The sequence below is a fragment of the Nomia melanderi genome, chromosome 8 (assembly GCF_051020985.1).
Source record: "Nomia melanderi isolate GNS246 chromosome 8, iyNomMela1, whole genome shotgun sequence".
Classification (NCBI taxonomy): Eukaryota; Metazoa; Arthropoda; class Insecta; order Hymenoptera; family Halictidae; genus Nomia; species Nomia melanderi.
Window position 1 is genome coordinate 5,940,141 of NC_135006.1, and position 27,400 is coordinate 5,967,540.

Sequence of the window (27,400 nt, forward strand, 5' to 3'; positions counted from 1 at the left end):
GATGGATGAAACGCTCGTTGGTTCGTGCTGTGTGACCGCTTTTGGCGCAGTTTTTTGTCGGGGAGCGAGTTCAATTTTTCAAATTCGATGCTCGAAGAAGGAGAAGTTTGAAACGGAGACGGTTAGCCCGATTGCATCGAGCAATCAAATGCGCTTCGAGTGTACAATCCGCTTTTGGGCTGCACATGAGCTAAACGAGATTGACTGGAGTACAGAAATAAAAATAACCGGCACTCTAAGTACAATATATTATTAATATACTTATTTAAAACTGTAAATATATATATATTTATTATAGTTATTTATATTATAGTATAAAAATTGATTAAAAGTTTTTATATATTTTATGAATACAATAAGAATTATTTTAATTCTCTAATTTATAATAAAGAGTCATATTCCTAATGTGAATTGTAATCTGACAAAGTGTATTGATTACACGTCACACAAAGGGTAATTGCATTCCTATACAATTAATGTTCATTGTCTATAGGAAATATTCATTTGCAATTAATAGCTCGAGATTAGGATTCACGATTAATAAGGGAGAATCTCATGGTACATTGATATAATAACATTTCTGTGGTCAATGTTTCTATAAACTGTTCGCGTCCCATTTTGGTATGTTTTATCAAATATTCTAAGATTATTATATTCCCTTTTTATTAATTTAGGGATATCTTACTTTGCAATTCACTAATACTATGCGTTTCTATTTTTGGCCAATGTTGCACATTTAAAAAAGGGTGAACCTGTAATACGCTTTATATAACTTCAGGCAGGATTACGTATGTAGTTTAATAAATGAAACTGGAAACGAGAATTTTGGATAGTTTTGGCACTGTTCAACAAATTTCAAAGTAAACGACACGAGGCTGCATCCCAAGGGCCATAACACATACAACGAGCAGTTTTCTAGAGGGAATGTTTCGTCTACTTTGTGAAATTTAATTTACGACGCCCGTACGCTCCGATAATTTTGGGACACGAGTGAAATTTACCAGGCACCAGTTTATCAAATTTCACCGCGTCAAATCTAGCCGTTGCTTTTTAACACATTGAACACTACTATCTCTATTAAGAGGAATGTTCTCGAGTTAACACCTCTGTTGCAGTTTCAAAATAAAGTTAAGCCTTTAATGAATCAAATAAAGCGTCGAATGTAAAATATAAAATGAACGTTTCATTGCAAACATTATTTAGCCATAGTAATGAAAAGGTACTTAATTATAATTAATCTTTTATAGCATAAAATTCTAGAGACCCAAATATTTCTCTTCAGTCACACATTATAAAGTACTACCCAAAAAGCGTGAACCTTTTTTATTTTCAAGAAAGTTTTTTCCATTATTACCATTTCTTTCAATTATTTTTCTAAATAATCTATAATACTGTGACAAATTTTTCGATGTTACTAATATTCTATTTACACCAAAAAGCTACAAATTTTTTATCACAAACGTTCATTAATATATTCATTGTCTTAAAAGCCGCTTAAACGTAGCAATAAGAATCTGAATAAAACTGACAAAGCTTCCCAACAATATAAAAATACATCGATAATGCGGTTTATACACCTATGTATCCATATAAGTTAAAAAAATCGGGTTAATGCAAACTTTGAGATAAAAATGTGGTACACGTCTGCGACGCACAGGTGATGCATTCGAAAATGTATTTCTGACGAAATAAAATTCAAAACGTCGGGCGTAACGGCTGGTAGTCGCGGGAACGGAAGCTTCCGGCGGAAAAGGATGGTATCCGGTTTTCGTACCGATTCAGTATTATGTTGATACAACGCGGAAGCGATTACTTTCGGAATACCTTGATTTACCACGTCGGAAAATTAATCCTTTATATCTTTGTATTTTTGTTTTCTCGTTTTGAAGCTTGTTACAACTGAAGCTTGTTAACATGTTACTTAATGATAATTTAATATGGTACTTTAACACGTTGAATAACTCCATTGATTTTACAGAGCAAAATACAAATTATAAATAATTCAATTTAGTTATGCGTCACCGGTGACAAGACATTCTACGTGTTAATCATTTATTCAGAAACATTTAGGGAGCACTGAAATTGTACCTTCATGTAGGTCGTCTCATAAGTTCGTGCCGTTTATTTTTCTACCATATAAGATAATATTTTATTAAATATAAAATTAAATTAAATATATGGAACTTTGAATGTCGAGTCGATTAGTTGACGTTGGGCGGCGAAAGGTTAAAGGTGAGTTTCTCGTCGTGGCCGTCGCGCGGAAGAGACGCCTTCAATTCGGTCCTCCTTAAGACGACCGATCAATATGAGTCAAGGTAAGCCCCGTGTACTCGAAATGGTTCGCTTTCGGAAGCTACTTACAGCTTCTTTTCACCGGCTTTCTAGCCAAGTCCCGACTGCTCCCTCGTGAATCCAACGGAGTACTACGTATTCTACTTTCGCATGAGCGGAAAGGTGAAAACCCTACCCCAACGAATTTACTTGAATCTTCGCGATCGTAAAAACACGCCGACGATATCGTCGATTTTTTGGGCCTGAACGTGCCCTTTGTGGCATTCTGTTCGCGAAAAGTGTATGTAGTTTGTTGAAAATATCTCTTATTTGGGTATTAAAAGAATCATAATATTTATTATTTAAGGGTTGAAAGATCACGATCAAAATTCTCGAGTTCTTTCGTAACAAAATTTTTGACAACATCAATTTTTACATAATTGTAGTATTTAGGACTTTTAGCATAGCTTACGATATTTTTTTAAAGCGTGAATGCGAGAGTGAGTGTGAGTGAAGGGTAATAAAAGAGGAAAGCCAAGTCCAAGGTTTCCAGTTTGACTTTGAAGGCGTGTGTTTGACAGTTTGTGGAGAGTGTAAATGAAAAGAAGAGAAAAGAATGATTTTTGAGTGCGAATGTCCGAAAGAAAGTCTGTGCAGAAAGAGTCGTGTGTTGGCCTTCGTGGCAGGAATTTGTGTGTCGTTATTATATAGTTCCTTATATTTGAACATTACTTATTGTATTATTAATAAACGTGGTTATTTATTAGAGTTTCCTATATTCTCATATATTACTCCCAATTCACATATATATACACTATGTTCGGGTCGATTTGTACGGGGTTTATGGCAGGGTTTAGAAGCACAGCTATTTTTGAGAATTCGTTAATTTAGTTTTTTTTTGCCATCTGGACGACACTCGCCGGGTGGTACGCTCTTTACAATTTTTACTCTTTTGTCATAGCATTTGTAGATACCCTTAGTTTCTTGCACGTATTTTTCGTTCGTCTCAATAGTTATTGCCCTGCTGTAAACCTTCACGGCCTGAGCATGTCAGCAAGAACCATGGGTCACCCAACGGTTTCCGCGGCCGATGCAGGGTCAGGAAACCGTCTCTGGTGTTGACCAGATGTGTCGCCCACCACCGCCGAATTCTAGCGTCTCTCCCCCCTTGGAAAATCTCGCGACCCCTTCCTCAAGGAAACACGCCGAGGGCGTAAAGGAAGGTGTCTTCTAACCTAGGTTCGCTGATTGGACTTTTTCAAAAATTGGAAGAACCAATCAGTGGACAATTGCAAATTCCAAGGGGGAGCTGAGAAACACTCGCGAGTTCAAAATTCATTCGTATAGGAACCACCGACTAGGAGAGTCACACTTAGAAAACTTGTAACCCGACTAAGTTGTTCAAATACAGTCCACTCTTTTCGCTAAGTCGCGATTTCTAAATCATTCACTGGATAGACCGCGACCCCAACGCACTATAAACTTAATATTCCTTTGGTAACAATCGAAAATATATTATTTTTTAAGATAGCTATTGTAGCTCACTGCTGAAAACTTAATACTAAAACTACGGAGCAGTTAAATCGACTTTTTGAAATTCCACCATAGAAGCTCCAAGAGTGTATCTATTGGTACTTTAATTGATTTATAATTCAGTTTGCTCATTACGAAATCAATTTCTTTAATAACTTCTCAGAAGAATACCTGATATGTTTAAATTATTAAAAATCGCAAAAAGAAGAAATCAGGAATGAGTCATTGTGATTCGTCTGGTAGTTTTAGTGTGAAATCCAGTATCACCGAAAAACTCATAAAATCTTTGAAGGGTAGTTTCCACGGCAATTTCCTCAACAGTATACACACTGATGCCTCTGTCGTCCAACAAGCACGCATATGTTAATTACTCCGGCCCGGTAATGGACCGAACATCGATGACGGCGATGCGCGGGGAGCTTATTTACTGGGAGGGCCGCCGCGCTGCGCTGGTTGATAAAAACTCCACTCGATGACAGAGCCATTCAATTTGTTTGTCGAGGAGCAATTTCGATGCCGCGAGGAACGCGACGGAAGCATCCCGCGCCTCTCTTGACCCGATAATTGATTAACGCTTGATAATTAACGTTGATCCTTGACGCAGAGGCGGCGTCAACGCGCGATTAACCAGGGAGGACCTGCACTCTTCTGCCGACTTTGATCCCCGGACTAATTATTCCTGGCATGCCTCCGCTCAGAATTTCATTTAACGCATTCTCACGGATGCGTTCCGCCCTTCACCCCTATTTTCCGGTGTTACGTTAATCAATGCCTACGGAAAAATGTAGGAATTCTGCCGGTAAAAACCCTTAGCGCGCTGGTCGGGAGTTTTTGAATTTTATAAACTGGAGGGTGCGGGCTTTGATAAAACGCCCTGAAAAATTGCGTTTAGGATGCGGGACTGTCGGGAGATTGAATTTAATTAGCTATACATTCAGCGCGAGCTGAGTTCCATTCATGAGAATTCTTTGAACTATTGAGGACATTTTTATTGAAGAACGGAGCGGCTGAAAGCTAATAAACTTTTGCGTATATCTTGAGAATCAAATAAGATACTACTTTGGTTGAGGGCTCAGTTTGTACTTGCATCGTTGCTCTATTAGCATACTAAATCTTGGTAAGCTTGGTTTACGGAGTCACGAGCAGTGCCATGTAGAGTGAAGTTTGACGTGGACGCGATGTCAACGAGATACTCTTGGGAAGTTGAAATTTGAGATTATTCCGCGTACCTTACAATCAAAATCTGGCTTTGTGCGATTTTCATATTCTCCTAGAATTGAAGAGGACACTCAGAGGTATTTGTTTCAATGTGGACAATGAAGTCAAGACATCGAGTGACTTCCTCTATTAAAAGTAGACCACCAGGATTTTTTGTGCATGGAATGAAGAAACTCGTTTTATAAAAATTTGTTGAACGTAACGGCGATTATGTAAAAAAATGAATATGGATTCCGTAGTTAATGAATTGTACTTTTATTTCCTAGTTGTCTCATTTCGATAGGTGTATTCGTTTTCGAGATATAAACTAAAGGTTATTATCTTTCAGCTGATTTTCGCATACGTAGATGTTCTATGAGTAGGGATTTAATTGGGAAGGTTTAGGATTCTATTTGGAAAAATAAGTTGAAATGATGAAGTGAAGCTGTTTGCGTATGAGACTGCATTATAAACAAAATCGTAGACAAAAAAGCAAGTAAACAATATGGAACATCAATTTCCTCGAAAATAACTTTTGGATCGAAAAAGAGTTTGTTTTGTTAGTAGTTAGTCAAACTGCCGGTCGACGACTTTTCAAAATGGATTTTTTCGGAATCGAGGTTACCAGTGAAAAAATTGTATTCCGCGTTTCTGTCTCAGTTTTGACGCAGAATGGATTCTATTTTATCTTTCGTGTTTTGATATTACAAAACGTTTTTTATAAGTTTAAAATTAAAAACTGTAATTATTAGAAATGTTTCTTTATTAGAAAATAATCAACACTAACTTTTTTTTATATTTTGTATGACGTACGTGTATCGAATTTTTGTTTAAAACACGACGTGAGAATGTATCTTTTTTCTTCGAACAATTGTTCTTTAGGATATTTGGCGGATTTCCAACTCGGAAGTACATACGATGAAGTTACAAGAACGAGACTGGACGGGAGCGCGCAGAAATAAAAGAAACTTCTCGAAGAAAGTTATCGATCCAAACTTATCGGGATTCATTAGAACAAGAAAAAATCGAGTTTGGAAGAGAAAGATAGTAAAACTCCTAGGAAATATACTAGTACGTGTTCGAAACTGTAACTGGGATATAAAAACTCGTGAGCTCGTACACCGAAGGCTGTCATACTCATTTTTACACTGTATACAGGGTGTAAGAAAAAAGAACAAACAACTTTACAGGGCGTCGAAGAATTCATAATGCGTGAGTTAAAGCGAGCGAATAAAATATTTTATATTAAAGACCTTTTTAAATATGATGTAAAAATGACTGCGACTTTAATATGTGAACGCAATTCCTGAACCAGATTCGAAAATAAGTTTTCATGAGGACATATTAATCCAACTAAATTTATGATCTGCGAAGTTGAAAGAAGAAGATTGACTGTAGAACTTAACTTTGTAGATTTAATTTTCATCATTGGGTTCATTAAATAATTTCGAGTTTCGTGAGATTTTCAAAAGATCAGTTAACTAAAATGAAATTACAGTATGGTGTCAAAAATAAAAATACCTAGTAACAATGAGGAAATCTATGAAAAAATGGTGTTATCAATTCACAGATACGAGCTGTTTTTTACAATAAAAGTGGTATCAGTCTATTTTAAAACAAAAATGAGTGAATGAGAATTTTAGTAAGTCATAAACGTTATCTTTTTATAATTATGATAACACAGCCATTGATGTACAATATCTTCATAAACTAATCAAAATACACTATTAATAATGAATAGTTGAAAACACTTTCTAATTATTATGAATTCTAGTCACCAATGTTTTAAAAAAATAACGTTATAAACAAAATAACGGTGTTATTGCTCAAATGAAATGAATTGAAGTTAATAATTGTGTTCGATTTGCTCCGTGACACGTGCTCGGTGTCAAATGTGGGTATATCACTTGTCTTTTTGAACGATCAATCAAGAAATTAACGGCTCTTGAGTCCCGAAATAACTTATACAATTCACTAATATTTTATTTATTTACAACTCAGGTTGGTTGCCTATAAGAATTGAAGCAAAGTGAGCTTCGTACGATTCATGCTAATTGTAAGTGTGCCTTTCGAAGATTCGAAAATTAAAACTTCAACGAAATCTTATTTATTCAAAATAGCCAACTGCAATTAAACTATAAATTATAAATTGCAATTATGCATAGTTTTCATAATTTATTATAATTGAAAGTGGTATAAGTCAACTTGAATCTAATAAAACCGATTATTTTCTTTAGTAATTTTATTAATTATTTTTACATAATAAAATCTAACGTATTTACAGTTATCAGAAACCTACTCGAATTTATTAATTTTTACCAATTTTCTTTAGTTGATGAAAACGAAAACGTTTTAATATCTCAATATATGAATAAATGGATTTATACTACTTAAAAAACACGGTTCATGTATCATCTAGCAAATAACTAAATACATACGTTAATATATTATATAAGTTATAAACTAAGATATACAAATGATTTAACTGACTCAACTTCGATAAAAACTGACATTTAATTCCATACATATTAGCGCGAGATGATCGGCACCACAACCAATATATATCAACACAATAAACAACTAATGCTATAAAACCTATAAATTAAACTATACAGATGATTTAACAAATAATTTCCATTACAAAATTTTCCATAATTTCGATAAGAAAAGAGATTCAGTTCTATACAAAATGGCGTGAGATGATCACAAGGGAGAAACTTCCCTCGAAATAAATCCATACTTTGTAATATTTCGTGGTGGATTAATCGGATTACTTTCTCCGGCTAAAATGCAATTCGACCGGAAGAAATAGCGGCGAACATTAAATGAAAGAAGAAAAGAGAGAAAGCGTGACTCGTATGGACCCCGCAATAATGAAAGGTCCAGACAATATTAGAACTTCGCTTCCTCCAAGCCAGAATCGGGGTGATCCAACTGCGGGGGGGGGGGGGGGGGGGCGGTGAACTCCTAGTCTGGTCGAAATCGCCGGGTCGAAGTTTCCCAATTTAACGGCCGTCACCCCTCCTTTTTTTTACTCTTTTCGACAAAAATTTCCTATGCATTATACGCCGTCGATTACCGAACGAAGACTGCGATAAGTTATCGGCCGAATTGTCCGGCAAACTTGTATGCTTCGAATAGGTGAATTCAGTACTTCTTTTAAAGTTTTATTCCACTTCTGCAAGGAGTATCGATTTCTCACTGGGCTCCGCGGATTTTTCTGATGGCGAGTCGCAAATAAAACCGAGAGTCGATTTTTAAGAGAATATCAATCTCGTATAAGAGTATAATATAAATTCGCTATAACAAACTAGGATAATTTAAAAATATTTTTTAATATCTCGAATATGTAAAATGAAGTGATTATTAATGGGCAGTGATATTCTAACGGGCAATGTGATATTAATTACAATATTTTAAACGTGAGATAAAAATATTCTTGAACATCCTTTGTATTGTGAAAGTTTCGTACAAAATTGTTTTAATGGTATAACAGGAAATGCAATTATAAGTATTGTAAAATGAATAATATTATTTTCAATAATAATTTTTGATGAATGTAGATTGCTAGTTTTTTCGATGACGACACAATCGTGTTATAATGAGCAGAGAACGAATCGGATAAACAGGAGAATTACATTATCAAGGTGATTCATTTGGATTTCGCAAATTCCCTTGACAGTAATCCCGAAATTAAAATGCAGCGATTCATAATTAGGTGTTTTATAGTTACATTTTGTTCTGGCCGGGAGGAAGCCAGCTTGTATCGGCTGCGTGAATTAACGCGTATATCGCGGTACACAACAGGTGTCACATGAATTTAGCCAGGGCATCCGCCAGCGTTCGCTGTACACGGCCTCGATTTACCGACGAGTACCTTCCAACCCCTTGTGCGAGTTTTTAATACAAAGAAGATGAATTTTGTTAGCGTGACGTCGATAAGCTGTCTACTTACTTTCGAAATCATATACTATGAATATCTGTATTGACACATTGTAAAACACTTTATTGCCTTTTATCATAGAATATATCGACACAGTACACCCGCTAACTAATTTTATTATTTATTATTTATTATTTATTATTTACTATTTATTATTTACTATTTACTATTTACTATTTACTATTTACTATTTACTATTTACTATTTACTATTTATTATTTATTATTTATTATTTATTATTTATTATTTATTATTTATTATTTATTATTTATTATTTATTATTTATTATTCATTTCATGTCTGATATATGATACAATTCTTTCAAAGGTTTAAATTTGAGAAATTTCTGTTCTACATTTTTCTCTAAATTAATTCATAAAAATCAACGATTTCATAAAGGAAAATTTATTTCTTATTTTCTAATTATTTAATTATAACTTTGTATACTTTGTAGTATTAAAATTAGCTGCAAAAATGATAAAAAAATCCAAAACATTCTCCAAAAATTAGTATAATACCTCACACACATTAAGAACATCAAAAACCCAAGCTAAGAGGCCGAATACCACTGTTTGGTCTCCAAACCAAATAAGAACCGCGGGCACTTATCGGAGTCATGCACAAAAATGAAGGAACAAATCGCGGAACATTCGCTTTGACATTTCGTTCTGCGATTTACAGTCCTCGCATCGTTTTTCTTTTGAGGAGAACCGCGCAAGATTGCTCGACAACCAAAAAATGCATTGGCTTGGGGAATGCGCGGTCCTTTGATGCATTGTGCACTCCGCACCAACAATGGAGACGTACGCCGCGGAGTGGTCGGACGTCTATCGTCTCGGACAGAAACCGAGAATGCCCTTAAAAGCCGCCCGCCGACCTTCTGCCGCCCCCGCGGAGAGAGCGGTTACGTTTCGAAGGATTATACGTATCCTCTTGGGTCTTTCAATGGAGATTTGGTAGTCGATTGACCGGTCTCTGGACGTTCTTGGCGTGCCAAGATAAGGAGCAACACGCGGTCCTTGGTCTGATACTCGCTGCTTCAGATTATTGCTTTGCGCTCGGGATATTCGGTGTACAGGCCTCGACGCTCATGTTTGCGTGTCTCACCTTGATTGGATCTCGGCGGGCTGCTAGTGTGTATTACGTCTATTCAATGGTTCGATCTAACCCCTTCCATTGCTGATTATTTGAGGACTGTTTTGCGTGGTAGGCGACTTGACGCTAGAACTACCGAGCAGTCAAACTGACTTCTTTTTATTCTTTTGAAGATATGATAAGAGTGTGTTTATTGAGATTTTCATTGGCTGATACTTTAGTTCATGCGTTACCAAATCAAGTTATTTATTCATTTTTCGGAGAAAAGCTTGTATCTCAATAATTGTGATAGAAGAAATTTGGGACAGGTCAGTTTGATCTGTCTGGTAGCTGTAGTGTTAACTTTCTTTGGGCTCCTAGAGCAATGGATAGTTTAGGAACTTACGCTTTTGTTAGTGAAGTAATTGGTTACTGGTAGAATAGAGATTTTTGTGCGTTTATAGGGAATTTAGGAGCAGAAAGTTGGTTGGAATGTACTTCGTACATTTGAATTTTAAAAGAACATTTATAATATTTATGGGATCTTTTTATTCTGAACTGTCAAGAACTAGTTACTAAAAGAAAAGTCCAATTGTGATCTAGTGTGATTAAAAAAAGGTTGCATGGAAAAAGTTAAAATTATTATCCGTTGTTATAAAAACCAGTTACATAGAAAAAGTTCCATTGTGGTTCTTCGCAAATATGCAAAGTTCTAAATAAAATTAGAATCTATCGACACACGAAACCAGTTTATTAAGCATTCAAAAGAAATATTATTCTTTTTTTTATTTCTTATACTTGTTCCTATAAATATACTCACAGTTTCATGCGTATAAGACGATCTTATTCCGAGATAAATTGTCGGTAGAATGGCGCTTAATTATTTAAGAAAACTTTCGGGACGAAGAAGTTGTTCTACGGCGTAAAGTTGGAGGAAGGAATTAACACCGGAAGGAGCAAGATTCACAAACGTTTAATTAGTAAGTTGTACTCACCGACGTCGAAACCATTCGTCGCGTCCCCCTGCGGCGTAAGAGGGAAACGATAGCGGTGTTCATTGGCTTCCAAATGTCGGACGCAGCCCTTAAATCCGGTTCTCACCGGAAGTCGCTCGAGGCCGGTTGTGTTTCCGGGACCACCGACGAACAGCGGCTCACGGAAGGTAATCCTCGCAAACAAGCCCTGCAATCAAATCCAAAAGTGTCCGGTTTACGTAACTAGGCAAACCTTTCGCAGAATTCTCTATAGCGGCCACTCTTGTGCTCTTAGCTACAGATTTTGAAGTAATATTCGTATCTTGACCATCGAAACGTGTAATTGCTTCCAGGGGTAAAAACATAAAAATTTACTGATACTTGAGAATTAATCCTGAGAATTCCAGATAAAATTTATGTAAGGAAAACAGATATTTATTGTTTATATTTTGTTTAGAAAATAATATGATTATTGAATCATATTAAAATTTTGAAGAAAATAAAGGTTATATATTGATGTTTGTTTTGTTTTGTTATAATATGGCTTATATCTCATAATTAATTATGTATCCAGAAATTAATTACACAGTATTAACCCTTAACGGACCAATATAAGCAGCATGGCACTTTTACTTACTGGTGACAAAATAATTTTATTATTTTTATCACTGTTATTATAGTAATATTTACAATTAACACGTTCAGTATTGTGTTAGGTCACTTCTGTAAATTTGTTTCCACTTGTTACCTATGTTACGGTATTTTTTGGCGGCAAGTAAACTTGAAATACTTCTGGTCCGTTAAGGGTTAATTAGTGCTTTTCTACACAGTATTATTTAATAAAGGTACATAACTGTTAACCCCTTAGCTGTCAATCCCGTTACACATACATACAGGCACGATGAATTCTCGAAAACTTGATTTTCGTTATTCTAATGACTAAGAATCTTATGTTCAAATTATGGAATATAAGAAGGTCTTTTTAGTACCTCAAAACCCTCCCTTAATAATCCAAAAAAGTTTAGTCCCGTATTAGCAATACTCAGCCGAAAATAAATCGTGAAAATTGCTTACTTTTGCAGATTGTTTACTTTACTGGGAATTAATTCAGAGATTTGGCAAAGCCTTGCGCAAAGAATTTTCTTGTTATCTATTTTACGCCGCCATGTACGCCAATTTTGTTTATTAACACTAGGTTTATGGTGCGTATCAATTTGACGCGTATTGAATTTTATAAACACTATTTAGTATATGTTTACGTTGACTTTGTTTCATGCAATTATACCAATATGTTCTACAATTATGTATTTTTAAACCTCTAACTTACAAAATCCGAATGAACGAACATGAATTTTTCTAGGAGCAGTAGAATAAACCGTAACGTGCAATAAACCTAGTGTTAGTAATTTTGTATAGAGTGATACATTTCAAAAGAATCTAGTGTGTGTAATGTAACAAGATTATCGATGCATATAAGACGATATTGGAAATTTTTGAACAAAAACATCTCAACGTGCGTGGTACGCTTTTTCAGTGCAAGAGGTTAATACAAACATCTGTTCCGTTTGAGGCAAGATATCGCGTGAACCGCAGATTACAGTACTCGGTTGTACGACAAGGAAATTATTTTCGGAGCGAGTAATTACGAAGGAATTCCACATCCATCGATTCGCTGGTTCGGCATTTACAAGAGCTGAGCACTTGATTTTGCAATAACTCGACGTACTTTCGCGGTTAACTGTTTCTAATAAAATTCATGCGCGGCTCGTTACGCGGCTCGTTGCGCGTCTCGACGAATCACGCAATAAATGCCGCTGTCACGGTTACGCTTTGCGTCGAGTGTTTCTGATCGAGCGAAATAATCGCTCGTAACCGAATAACGCAGCGAGTCGCTTTGCGATCCCCAATTTTGTCAATTATTCGCAGCCGTTTGTAAGTATATACACCGCCGAAAGCGAAATTGTCCGAAATTGGCGCACATCAAATTCGCCGTGGCGATTCGAAGAAGATGATCGTAAATTTGGTATAAAGATTGCTGTGCGAAGAGTTCAAAAGCGTCAAGCTTTCAGAATTCAGAAGATTTAAGAATCAAAAGTTCAAAAATTCAACACTTTAAGTACTATAAAATTAAGATAACTGTAAAAGTTAAAATCATTCAGTTTTATTGTTAAATAGAATGGAGATTTCTTCATTTTCTGCTTTACTTTTATTGAGTAGCAGTTTCGTGAATTTCGTTACATTTTCAATTTAGTAACAGTATGAGTGTGACATACATCTTTGAAGATAAGAAATAATTCTATTGGCAATTCCTTTCTGAAATCTAAACAAAATGGGGATTGTACTCTAAAACAAAATAGCGTCCGAAGATTACCTTACCTCCATTGCGAATTAAAATATCTCAATATTTTTAAAATAATCAAGTTTGTTTAAAACAAGAATATTAAGTGCAATAATATAAAATGTTTTGCAAGAGTTCACACACATTCTGCGGATTGGAATAATTATGATAATATTCCCATTTTCACCTCGCAGACGTTAGATATTCCGTATCACTACGCAACATTCAGGTGGGATTGACGCGGATGTAGAATGCAGTCGGAGATGGTAGCAATTTATACGAATTATGCATCCCGAGGTAGCCCATATTTGCTGAGGCAACGTCTCAGTATAGTGACAAGAGTTCCTTATACCCGCGTTTCAACGGTGTTCGTTTATATATAGTCGCTCATGAAAGTATTTGCCCGCTTCTTTAATACATTAATATTAAAGAATAATGTATTTGAAATAATATTTCGATATTATATTCTACACCATTAATCATTAAAGTTAATGATATTCTAAACCATGTATTTAAAATATATTTAAAATATATATTAGTTACAGGATATAATTTACATGGTACTAAATTTTAATTCGTATATTTTCAGTTGGAACAACTATATACATTCAATTAAGAAACTACATACATTTTGCCAGAAAAGTATCAACCCTCTTACGCTTGTCAAATTACCACTTGACTACGTCAAATTAATATTATATAATAAAATTTTAAAATGTTACTAAAAGTGTAAAAACACTTTTGACATGTAACAATACGTTCATAATATTCTCAAATTTAAACATACTCTGGACAAAGCGAGAACAGGATTAATTGGATATTGATTAAACAAATAAAACGGCGCAATAACAATTAGAACGTGATTGGGTTAAAAATGCAGCATGGTTAATTTTACTCATTTCAATTTATATCAATTACATTCAGTTAATTTATTTATTATTCAATATATTCTCTAAAGCTTTCATTGCAAGCAGCCTTTAGTCATACGTAAAACAAATCAAACTTCTACTTTTAACATCTTAAAAAACATGTAAAGTACAAATGAAATAAATGCTATTTAATAAAAATTAATATTTATATATTAATATGCTTTTTCTACTATAATTACTTCGAGTTGTTGGTAATGTCAGTGAAAAAAGCTTCAACTACAAAGGGTTAACACGTTGAATGCTATGGGGGTCATCGGTGACTCCCCTCCAAATCGAATTACTATAATTCAGTCCATTAAATAATGATTATTTTCAAATATTTTTATATTATAAATAAATACGCCTACCTAATATGTTGTTATTCCGCAAGGTAAACGTGCAGTAAGAATAAAACCATTCGATGAAGTAATTTGATATTATATGTTTTCCAGTTTGTGTATTTTGCTACGTAAAACTGGTTATTAAGTTACAATAATATCATACATGTAGACAAATAGGCGCATGCTTTCGCGAGCAACTGTAGGAGAATGCCGTCGACGATTCCACAGTGTTCAAGTTAATGCACTTACAAAAGTCTCGAAACTTTCTCCGCGGTGCATCGACCGAGGAATTATCTTTTGCCCTCCGCCCTCGCATCACACATCGGAAGGCTGTTAAACTTCCGTCGCGAGACCTATCGACGTAGCGATCGGTACGGAAAAATGTCGGCGCTCGCGAAGATATTGGGTTGATTTAAAAGTTCGCGCACTTCTCAGATGCGATTTGAACTTCGTGCGTTCCCTGAGAAAATAAGTGGCGAAATGTCGACAAGGAAAACATGAAATTCGCGTTCATAGAAAATTGCGAGTGTTTCTTTTATAGATAAATGAGGAGCAACATCTTGTGAGTAGATTTTTCTCGGAGCGAATTTGCAAAGGAATTTGGTAATCATGTAGAATTTCTTTTCCGCATTCTTGTGTAAAATTAGAAACTATTGCGAACTGATAAATTGCATGAAAAATATTCCGGAGATTCAAATCTTGGCACAATTTATTTATAGTTAACACTAAAGCTACCAGATGGATCAAAATGATCCATTTCTGTTTTTTTCTTTTTGCATTTATTAAAAGATGACAGATATTTCCCTGGGATATTATTCAAGAAATTAATTCAGCAATACGCAAACTGAATTGTAAATCAATTGAAGTTTCGATAAATGCTCCTTTGAAGTTGCTATAGAGAAATTTCGAAAAGTTAATTCAACTGCTCGGTAGGTTTAGTGTTAATGTGGATTTTTATATGCCGTCATTGTTTCGAATAATCGTACAATTTCGTTTACTGTATTCTAATTGTATGAATTAGTTAATTAAATCATAATTTTTATTATTTTCAATGACTTTCGTGTTTTATATGTATTATTATATATTGCTTATAATTGTTTCATATTTTTATTTTAGTTTATTAAGAATTAATTGAAATGTATCCATCACAAATGGATTAAGATTTTTGCAATCCCAGATTCACCTAAGTATCAATCAATAATGTTACATTTCAAGATTCAGTATAAAATCTTATTACGGATCTAATTTATTTTCTGAAACATAAATCGACACAGAAATCGTATAACAGAAAGTCGACACTCCTTTCCCAGTGATTCAATAATTTTAACCGAGAATCTGCGCCCGGCGTTCCGATAATGACAGTTATCGAGCTTCTTCAAGAGCTTTTTTATTTCGCTTTGGTTTTCGGTTAACGGCGGCGAAGTCGAGCAAGATTTTCGCACGTAATTTTTCTTCGTCACGGTATTTTCCGACTTTTTTTCCTACTTTCAATTAGTAGGTATCTCGAAATTGGAAGATTTCCTTGGGAAATAAAAAAACCCAACTCTGCCGCGGGAAATATTATATTTGCCGGGCTCGAGAGATTAAACAGAAATTGATTCAATTTTCGACGATAATAATTCCTCTGTTGTTAATGTTCCTGTTTCATCAATCGTGCTCTGTTATTTGATTTTCATTATTTTCCCGAAAAACATTGAGCTCAATTTCCGGCAGTCACAAATGCGAAATAATTTATAACGGCGTACAGAAGAGTGCAATTGTAATCGTATTCTGCAGAAATTAATGACATATGTATGAAAACAAATTGTTGTTACTTCAAAGGTATTTGCTGTTACCTGGATGAAAGTTAGGAGACGAGATTGTTCGTGAGGTAATGATAAACTGCAATTGACTTTCAAGTTTTAATGTCATTCGAACGTAGCGCCTGACTGTTTTGCGAGAGGTGCATCCGGACTGAACTTCCAGTTAACGATTTTAGCGTTCTTCTAAGGAGAATTGCGACAGTCTTAATGATATTCGATTAACCGGGATATTCATAGAACGAAAAATGTACTTAATTACATGCAGCTTTTTATCTTCATTCTATAGGTTGTTATATTTTTCAAAAAATTCTTGTTTTGTCATACATATTGTAACAACAAAATGGAAAATTTGTATTGGAACACTATTGCAAATATTTCTTCTCTTAAATAGGAGCTCTAAATATAAAAAATACCCAAGAAGGCTTCGTGTCGCATTTAAATGAAATAAAAAGCCCAGAGAATTTTTCCCACTTTATAACCGACACATAGAATTTATATTGTTCACAAAATTGTGTCATTTTATTGTGTATTATATAAAATTCATTTTCTACCAGGAAATTTTCACAGAAAACATTTATCACATTTTCCACCAAAGTTATAAAAATCCAAGGCACTTGAAGGAGACAAACTAATCCCCAAAATAATTCGTTCATTTCTACATTGCACTAAGGATGAATTACAAATTCCATAAAGTACAAAAAGAATTTAAAAATAACCATTAAATTCCAGTATTATATCCAACCAATTCAAAAGAATCCAACGCATTACCAAACTTTTGTTCTACGTTTCCCGACTATTCTCAGCAAAATTGTTTTAAAAATCCCCTGCTCGCGATTAAAAGCGACTACGTCGAGGACAGGGAACGCGGAAAATGAAAGGGGCATTAAAGCTGTATTATTGCGTAAAGACTGGCTGTGCGGGTGGAGAGGGGAAAAAAATAAAAGAGAGTATCGTCGAATCGGTCGGTGCTGCGTTTCGTTGTGAAATCCCGAGCCATCTCGATAACAAGCTTTCCCCATTAAAAGCGGCCGGGTCCATACACCGGAAACGTGACTTCCAATGAATGAACTTCTGAGAGGGCCGCTCGTAATTGTATAAAGCTTAAACGATTGATACTCCGTCTCGTTTTCCGCCACTGTGAAACTTCTACTATTCGCGTCCCCACTCCGTAGTTGCGATCACCAAGCTAAAAGTGCATAGGGGCAAGAGGACACGTCCACTTGCGGCGCTCGGCCCGGTAGTTATGGCAACAGTGATGCCTTAGTTTCAGCACATCTTCGTTATTGGCCGAATCGTGCAACAAGGAACGCAAGTGAAACAGAATACGATGAAGTGAGACGTACGAACATTGATGTCGGATTTCGTTTCTACACAACGCACAATGCAGTCAAATGCCCATTTTCTGGACGAAACTCAATAACTTAAAAAGTAGAAGTGATATAAAAAAAATGCTTCAGATAAAAGTTGTAAGGTATAGACCTAAACATATGGTGGTTATATTTTTTTTACGTTATAGGAATATTATAAAGTTTTTAAATGATTATCGCATTGACGATTCACTTTAGTCATTTATTTGAGGACATTCGTGAAACATTGGCATTATAGCTATGTGTGATGTAATTATGATATTGCAAATATTTGTAGCAAAAATTCATCGACTATTGAACTATTTGAATAAATTAGATATAACTGCAAAGGGTTAATAACGTATAATAATGAACAGATTCCGTACTGTCCAATTTTTAGGAAACAGAATTATAAAGATGAGATTTGCTAAAAATTTTCAATGAAATCAATTTGTACTGCTATGCGTAAGATGGTTCAAATACGTTCTCATCAAATTGAATATTTTTTAAGCACAGTCGTTAATAATAGTACTGCACGATATCAATGGAAAATTCTTTGAATGTGCCAAGTGTTTCAATTGCGAACGAGGATCTTCAACATTGATGGACTACAAAAGTGAAACGAGTCCGATTAACATTGTAGATTGGGAAAATACTCAGAATGTCAGCGTAAATGAGATTTCGTCTGTGATTGGTTGAAAGATCTGCAGTTGCCAGATATTCAAATTTAAGTCGCTTCCCGTCTTTGATGTTCGTATGTCGAAACTTCCGCTCATTCGGTTGCACGAGAACTCATTTCCCAAACACGCGATCCTGTCTTTCCTTTCAAGGAGGGTAGCTTGATAAAATGAAGTAACGAAGGAAAAGAAAGATAATTACTGGATTAATTGTATTGAATACTATCTGTATCAGTGATATTAATTATTTTGAAGTACTCTGTATTTTTAATATTATGGATTTTAAGATACGCTTGAGAGTTAAATGAAATGTATTTTCTTAATGTATTTTTCAGTTTATGATTTCTATACATTATAACTGCACAAACAGTTGCAGTATAATATTGATGTAACAGTTTGAAATCTCGAATAAAATGAAAAATTTAGAAATTAACTTTGGAAAAATGAATCATTTTTAATAAATTTATCACGTAAGGTAGGAAGACTCTAGACAATATTTGAATATTTTATTCATTCATAATATATTTTGTTGTTCGTTATAACTTAATAAATTGTTTGCTTTGTAATAACAAAGGTTTCCCTTTAATTTCAATACATGAAAGGCTAATTTACAGGAATGTCCAATTAGGTGCAGCTGTGTAATTACGAAGTAGTTAACAATTTTCGGGAAATCTGACTATTTCCCGTGGATTGTATCGATTTACACGATGTAGATCGTCAAGAGCTTCATTAATTAATGTAGAAACGCAGATCGCCATGTTTTAGGGATTGTTGCTCATCACTCCGGATCCGCCTAGACTCACGTTATTATGAAGTTTAGCAATTAAACTGTGAACCCGTCGATATCCCCTCGAACGGTGTAATTATTTTTCTGCAAGCCTCGGCGGAATCATCAGTTCTAATGACCACGAATCTGGGTCACCTTTTAATTTCAAGAGAACGGGAAAAGAATTTTCATAATGAATATTGCGATTAATTAATCTCGCACACATACATATAATACACGATAATATAATAATATTATTAAAATTATATTCGTTTCTATTAACCTTTTGTTTTATAATTTATTTCGTAACTGAACTCGTAAGAATTGCCTTGTTATTACCAAGAAAATCATTAATATTTTTAATAAAATATAAATTATATGCTTATTATAAATTTACGATTCAATTTTTAAAACCAATCTCACGTGTCTGACTCAATAGCAGGAAACAAAAAGTTAACATCGCAGTTAACAGAAAACTTACTATTTAGAAATTCAATTAACCAAATTCATGATGATAACAATTAATTCATAATGTTTTATTCGTTTCTTTTTCTTCTTTCATTTCCAATATAATAAGCTTCTTTCCCAAACAAAACAAATCCGAAACAACAATTTCTATTTCCTGTGCAACCCTTCCAACCCCTAAGAACAGTAACAAATATCCAATTCGAAGTTTCAAAACGAGGGACATTCTCCCAAATCCCCTCGAAAAATGGCAAAACCGAGTGCTCATCACGCACTCGGTCCACGTCGTTCTCTCGGCGCTCCCCGCGGAACAACCTTATCATCCCCGAAAGATGGTTGGAGGTCGTGTGTACCTACCGTACAATTTATTTCTCTTTGCGTCTCGTCGTGCTCGCCATTTTTCACGCGGAACACTTCTCCCGTTTCCCCTCTATTTGGTATCCCCCTCTGCGTTGATGGAAAGAATGCACGTGAAAGGAATGATCTAAATTACTTGGAGTGAAAGTAGACAGGTCTTAACGTTTGTTAAAGTGTAAAGATGCTAAAAGTTTAAAACAGTCTTTTCCGCAAAAAGTTAATAGAGAATTGTCGATTGTTAAGGTCTAACATTTTATCTTGGAAGCAAAGGTGATCCGTAGAATACTTAACACTTTGTCCACTGCAAGCCTATTAATCGGCTTTTCGATTTCGAATGTTTAACGATCGGCAACCTATTAAAATTACGTTGATTTAAAGCAAAAGAAAACAGAACGATATTACGAGATTCCCTTATATTTCGATTTTAAAGTTATAAGGCTTTGCAAGTGAAAATGTACACTTCTACATGACGGCAAAAGCCGTATTGGCAGCTAATTAGTGAGCGGTTGCCTTGATCAGGAGCAGTAAAAAAAGTGTGAAGTACCCTAACTTTCTATTAACGCACGGTGTATAGCACATATGAGCAACTATTGCGATGACTCGCAGTTCGGATCCTGCTCTCCGCTTGTTTTGATCCAGTCCTAATCTATTTCGCCGAAATAGATTTAATAATAAGTATGGTTTACTATTAGAAACAAATTTTACTTGGCGGAAGGAAAATATACAAAACCCGACTTTTCAAGAAAAATTATTTGACTTTTCGATAGCACATGTATGTGTGTACAGTTTTGTTCGAAGATGAAATATAATAAATAAAAAGTCCGGACAAGAATAGCGAACGAAAACCTCGAAAATTCTATACAATTGTCCCTAAGTGATATTAACGTCGATATTGATACTTTCGTACTTCAAGAACAAGGACAAACTTTATATTAAATTGTTATTCGTACATTATGTCATAAAATTGATGTAGAGTTTTATACGTTGGCATAAATAAATGAAATATGAAGTAGCAACTTGTTTTAAATCATTTAACATTAGAACTACCGAGCATTTGATACGATTAATACATAATTTCTATAAAAATTGTAACAATAGATTATTTTCAATTTCTTCAGACATTCATTATATTATAGTATTCAAGCGAAACTATTTATTTTCAAGATTATTTCGAATATTCGATGCTTTCACGATATCAATAATTGCGAAGGAAGAAAATTGAAACCAATCATTCTGACTGGTACGGTAGTTCTGATATTAACGTTAATTTGTTTTATTTAACACTAGGTTTACGGTCGTTTATTGCACGGTTTATTCTACTGTTCCTTTGAAGAATTGATGTTGGTTCGTTTAGATCTTAAGAATTAAGGATTTAAAAATAGACCTTTAGGATATGTATTCGTGTAATTGCAGCTATCAAAATCGACATAAATTTTTACCAAGTAATGTTTGTAAAATTCAGTATGTGTCAAATTGACGTGTTTCTAGTGTTAATAATTTGGTCCGGCTCTTGATTCTGAGATAAAATGATAGCTTAGCCGGAGAACAAGGAAATGTTGCCATGCCTGGTGTACATCGTGGAAATCACGTGGGACAGGGCATGGAAGTCGAAGAAGGGGTGGGCGAAGGATAATCCGACGTTTCTCTGCGACTTTATAAGGCGGCATGATACAATCGGATTCACCGGTGCGGTGACGCTTTGAACAGCCGCCCCGCAACGTCGCGATCAGCCGTCAGATGCAGTTAATCTGGCTCCCCGACCCTTGTCCGAGGGGGAGGCTAATTTCCGACGACTTGGAGAGTTTGCACACACCCCCGTGACTCTAGCAGGGGGTAAACGGGGACACCGAGACTCGCTTTTTAATGAATTTTTCCGCAGGGACCGGTGAAGCCGCTGCGTCCTTGTGTACTTCTTTTCAAGCTGCTTTCGTTTTGTCCCGGTGAAACATTCATGGCGTAGAGAACAGAGGAAATGTGGCATGGGCGTTTAACCCGTTAATCGCGAAATTTCATTATGGAGATAAACGAAGAAGGATGAGGATTCGAAGGGATTTCGACTGTGTACGATTTAATTAATATTAATTTAAACAGTAACTGTTGTATTAGTTATCATTTATACTATGTATTGTTCTGTTAGAAATAATTTGATTTATATGAATGTATTAAGTTTTACTGAGTAACAATAATTTCGAGTGGGAATTGTTAAACAGCCTATATATTATTATTGACATCATGATCATTTCTATTACTATCCCTTCTGTTATGTTTGCTCTGATCACTATTATTTACCAGTATTGTTAATTTTATCTTCAATGTTCGCATCGTGACATAATACCATGCCTGCATCCATTTGAAAACGTGTTCATCTCAAGATAACAATTGTTCATACCGAAATGCTCTGTTAGCATTATATGTGCATTTACTTGTAAATCTAACTCTGTAAATATCGTGTACATCTGACGAAGCTTAAACGTCTCTGACAGTCAGATGTCCAAATCCTTAGTCACTCCAACTCTTAATGTAAATCCTCAAGACCCGAATGTTTCCCTCTCTCTACTACCCAATTCTGCCGTTCCTGAGTTTACTTAAATTCCATAAACCAAGGACAAGAGTAGAATTATTCTAACCACGCAATCGCCAAGAACAAGTCAAAACCTCTACCTCGTTTTTCCAACTTGGATTCGCTATCGCGTGACAGAATAAAACACACTACACCTAAGCAACTTTGGTTTCCTCTGCATCCGGGCAAGATCCCACCCTCTTTTTCGGGAGTATTCCTCCCCTGTGTTGTAGCAACATAACAGAATTATAAGTAATTACTGAAAATTCTATATTGAGGATAAAGCAATTATTGAAAATGATAATTAAACAGCAAATGCAAATCCGGTTAGAAAACTGGGTTAGAATAAAGAAATACATTCTTTCATTACAAAATTACATCCAGTGCTTACATCTATCAAAAATATTCTTGCCACAAATCAAAAAGCGATCCACTAAACGCCGAACACTAAAAGCATAAACCACGTCCGTAGCTCTTAAAGGATTAAAACGTTCCCTCATCTTCTCGGGCTTCGCCTTTTCATTACCCTTACTTTCAGCATCATTTTCCTAGCAGGAGATGAAAATTTCTAATTAAACGGGGAGGAGCTGGACGCACGAATCGTTTCGTCCATCGATACGATTTTTTGATAATCCGAGGGAATCAAATGTGTTCGCAAATTCCGGTTCATTGTGCTCTAGGATTGTCCGTTTCGTTTTTTAACGCTCGTGGCAAAAAGATGCGAGTCCATTAACGGGTTAAATGAACGCGAAACAAATGAAGACGAAGAGGACATGCCGAGTAAAATGAAACAAGGAATAGAAATGGAACACGGGAAGAAAATGAGATGCAAAAGAGAGAAGCGTACAAGATGGAAATTTGTGTGGAATAAATTGTATGAATGTGTAAATATGTAAATACAACTTCTGTCTTGTAATCTATTTGAACACTGATGAAGATCTATGATAGAAAGTTATGATGCCTCATGATAATTATGATTTATGATGAATTCCTCGGTGGAATAAAACGAAATTTATCTATGAATAAGTTATGATCTATGGTAGACTCTAAGATGAAGCAAAAGGAAATTTATTCAATGACAAATGAACGTTTGTCAAAGTGATTAATTTCATAAAATGAAAAATAGAAATATTTTATGGAATTATAATACGGACTTGTGAAGAATCGAAGTATGACGATAGATTTTATGATAAAATAAAGTAATTGTTATAATTATGTACATTATAAAAATATAAATTAATCTATTCATAAATTGTACACCATAGCAGATTCTATAATAAAATCAAATAATTATTATAATTATATGTAATATAAAAATTAAGATTTATCTATTGATAAACAGTTATTCATAATAAACTCGATAATCGAATAAAACAAAACTTTAACAGTTGATAACTTATGATCGATGATAGACATCACAATAGAAGAAAAAGAAAGAAATGGTACGCAGATGCTTTTGCCGAATGATTTTCGCATTATTCAGATAATACGCTGGCGACAAGGCGTGCTCTCTCACGAGGTCCCGTCCTATTTTTCCGTGTTGCCTAGCCGGTCGTTGTCTGACGGAAACAAAAATGGAGCAGGAAGAAAGTATAAAGCAGCTGTGAAAAGTGCTAGTTATCCCGTGACCCGTTACAAAGTCGGGCAAAATTAGATGCTTAAGAAACGTGCTTTGTGTCTCGAGCGGCTTACTTCCGTATATACTTTGCTTTGTTGTATCAAGCTGGTTAAAAAATTTTCTGTTTCTTTTTCGTTCCTCTCACAACGATAACATCTGACGACAGGTACTCGTCGCGATTTGACGCTGAATTCCGCGAAACGAAGGATCTTCCGGCTAAAAAGGAGTTTTCTTGAAATTGGCTAACTTTTATTGTTAGATCCTTTGAAAAAATACATTCGTTCAAACAAAGTCTACTTTCTCATTGATGTAGAATTTGGATGGTTTGAAAAATAATTCATACGAATAGATAAATATTTATTTCGTGCTAATGTTTATAAGGTTTCTCGGATATTTTGGTAATTATTCGAGATCAAATTCGGAAGAAAACCGAAATTTTCATTTTAAAGCAACATAAGAGCCAGTTCTGTGGTTTTGCAACATTGTAGGAGGAAATTCTCTTCAAAAAGGTTTTCAAAGGACCGAAAATAGTGATCATCCAGAGTAGCAAAATGAGGTTTCGAATATGTTTTTTGAGTTTGTTGTTTGTTGAGTTTGCAGCGTTGTTAGAAACGTTCATTTTCATTTACACGGAGCAACGTAGCTTTTAAACCAAAGCGTCCTTTTAATAATAACACGCAAGAAATTATTCTACCAGAAAAAAGCGGATATTAAATGGAACATCGTACTTAATATGTTGTCTTTTAATTTTTGTTTATATGAAACTGTACTTATGTTTAAATCTGCCTAAATTATAAAGAAATATATTTTAACCCTTAAAGGTTTATTATTTTTTAATAATATTAACTTAGCCTATGAAACAATAGAATATTAGCAAAATTAAGGAAAATATTGATAGAGCTGTTAATCTAATATGTCAGAAAATATATCTACAGCAAGTGTAATAAACAAAAATGAGAGTAACATTTTTTATATTTTCAAATAATGGAGTTTTACGACTATTAAAGTTTAACATCTTTCAACTCAATTTTTTTTTTGCCAGCCACATACTCCCCTGCTCCAATTTTGTTTCCCTTGCAACTATACTGCAAAACATTACGTAAACATTTGACGATTTTATTGCCTATTTTAAAATATAATACATAAAGTAATTAAAGTATATTTGTTTATTTTGATTTATACTTCTTTTGCGTGTGATTCTTCTATGAATTAAAAATTATAAGCCAAAAATTGTAATATTATGATTTAAGAATTATAAAATTATAATATAAAAATGATGAAACTACATCTTAAAAATGATAAAATTATAATTTAAGAATTACAATATTATAATTTAAAAATGCTAATAAAAATTATAATAAGAGGTATAATGTAGGATTGAAAGAGTTAATAATTTAAATACACCGTAGGTCTCGATAGAGCTGTGAAACGGCTCAAAATGAACGAGAAGACGCGTCGACGGGCGTGAAACGCATTGCCTTTTGTGTTTGGACTGTCTCGCGGCCAGAATAAGAAAAATAAAAAGAATCGTCGAGAAGGGCAGAAATGATAGAGATAGACGAGGGGAGGGACAGAGAGAGGGTGAGAAAAAAGGAGAAGGGTCGAGGGTTGGCTCCTCTAATTACGACGCTGTCATTAGGACACCGAGTGCTTAATGGCACTTCGAGATAAAGTGGGCTCGGTTCGCGGGCCCATTCGCTGGCTGATTTTAAAGGCAATTAAACTCGCCCCCCTCGAGAAAAACAGACGAACCCTGTCTTCGAGCAGCGATCTTCTCAGCCAACCATTGATTATTGTTCTTCGGCTCGAGGTTTCTTATCGGTCAAGTCAAGCAACGGCAATTTAGTTTTGTTTCTTGGCTTCTACCCGATGAAACAACAGATTTCACTTTAACATGAAATATTATTCTTAACTATTGTCCTCGAAATGGAAGATTTTATTGAACGTTTTTGGATTCTGAGAAATTAATTTTGTTTATAGAACATTTTGAACTAGACTGATCTCGGTGTAGTAACAATTGTGTACATTCGTTTGTGATTATAGTGTTAATATATTAGTTTACTAATGATATTGGTTGACAGTGAACTTCTTTCATTATGCACTGGATAATTAAGAACTTTGTGGTATTCTATCTGTATTACAAATTTGGAAAATTATCTGAAATTTGCTCACTGTCTATAGATTTAAACTATAACTATTACTTCAATTTATAGTTATTACTTGAACCTAATTCAACTGAACTCATTTAATGAGCAAGTATTTTATAAAACTAAATAGTACAATTATCTGATTTCAGACAACCAAAACATTATTTATCCATTGACAACTGAGTTGCGAAAGTTTATATATTGATACTATTAACAGCTTACTATGCAGCACATAGAAAAACGTGTTTTCTCAGTGGACTCCGGGTTTCTCCTCTCTCACTCTATCTTTCGATTGTTTCGCAGAACTTGGTCGCGGGCATGTTCTTAAAGGAACACTCGAAAGCACTTTTTCTCGAAGAAAGTGGCGCCTCCTTCTCCTGCTGCTGTGCCGGTACTAACTTCTAACGAAACAATTTGCAAGTCTTATGAGGAGAGGTCGACCGTGAGAGCACGAGTAGCAAGAAACGCCCGAGACAGGGACAGGTACAAGGACGGGCGGGGAGAGTAGCTTTTAAAGACTTTTAATTCCAGAACAAAATGCCGGTCAGTTCTTCAGAACGAAATTTGAAGGAAACTTCATTGTTATGTAACAAAACGTAATTCTAGACAGTTTTGACTTTCTGCAATCTATGTACTTCTTTGGTTGAAGATTCACAACTTAAACAGCAGATTCATAGAAACTCTATTATTATATTATTAAATGTAAATTTAAAATGAAATTCTACGAACGTTAGTTGATAAAACTTTATACCGATTTTGATTGATCATTTGATGCAATTATACGAACACCTATCCTGATTCTTTATTTTTGAAGTGACACGAATGTTTGCGCCGGTGACAATTGGGATGGCGAAAATTAGGTGACTGTGATGGAAAATTTGAATCACTGAGGATTGTTTGAAACCGAGTAGAAGAATAGTAAAGCAAATTGTTTGAAATTAAATATAGAAATTATACAGAAAGTTGTTTAAATTAGAATTTGCAAATAATAAAGTTGTTTAAACTAGAGTTTACAAATAGAAAAAAAGATTAAAATAGAAAACGTATGTAATACAAAAAATGATTTGATACTGTACAAATAAT

The 27,400-nt window shown here is 34.7% G+C and overlaps 1 protein-coding gene across 6 annotated transcripts in view; it reads right to left on the reverse strand.

The window, feature by feature from the left end:
• Positions 1-27,400, reverse strand: part of LOC116426547 (pikachurin) — a 294,970-nt gene that overhangs the window by 31,614 nt on the left and 235,956 nt on the right. For all 6 annotated transcript variants that reach the window (XM_031975636.2, XM_031975635.2, XM_076370219.1 and 3 more), the window contains one exon: positions 11,014-11,200. In XM_031975636.2, coding sequence (XP_031831496.1) covers positions 11,014-11,200 — 187 coding nt within the window. The remainder of the gene's footprint in view (positions 1-11,013; positions 11,201-27,400) is intronic.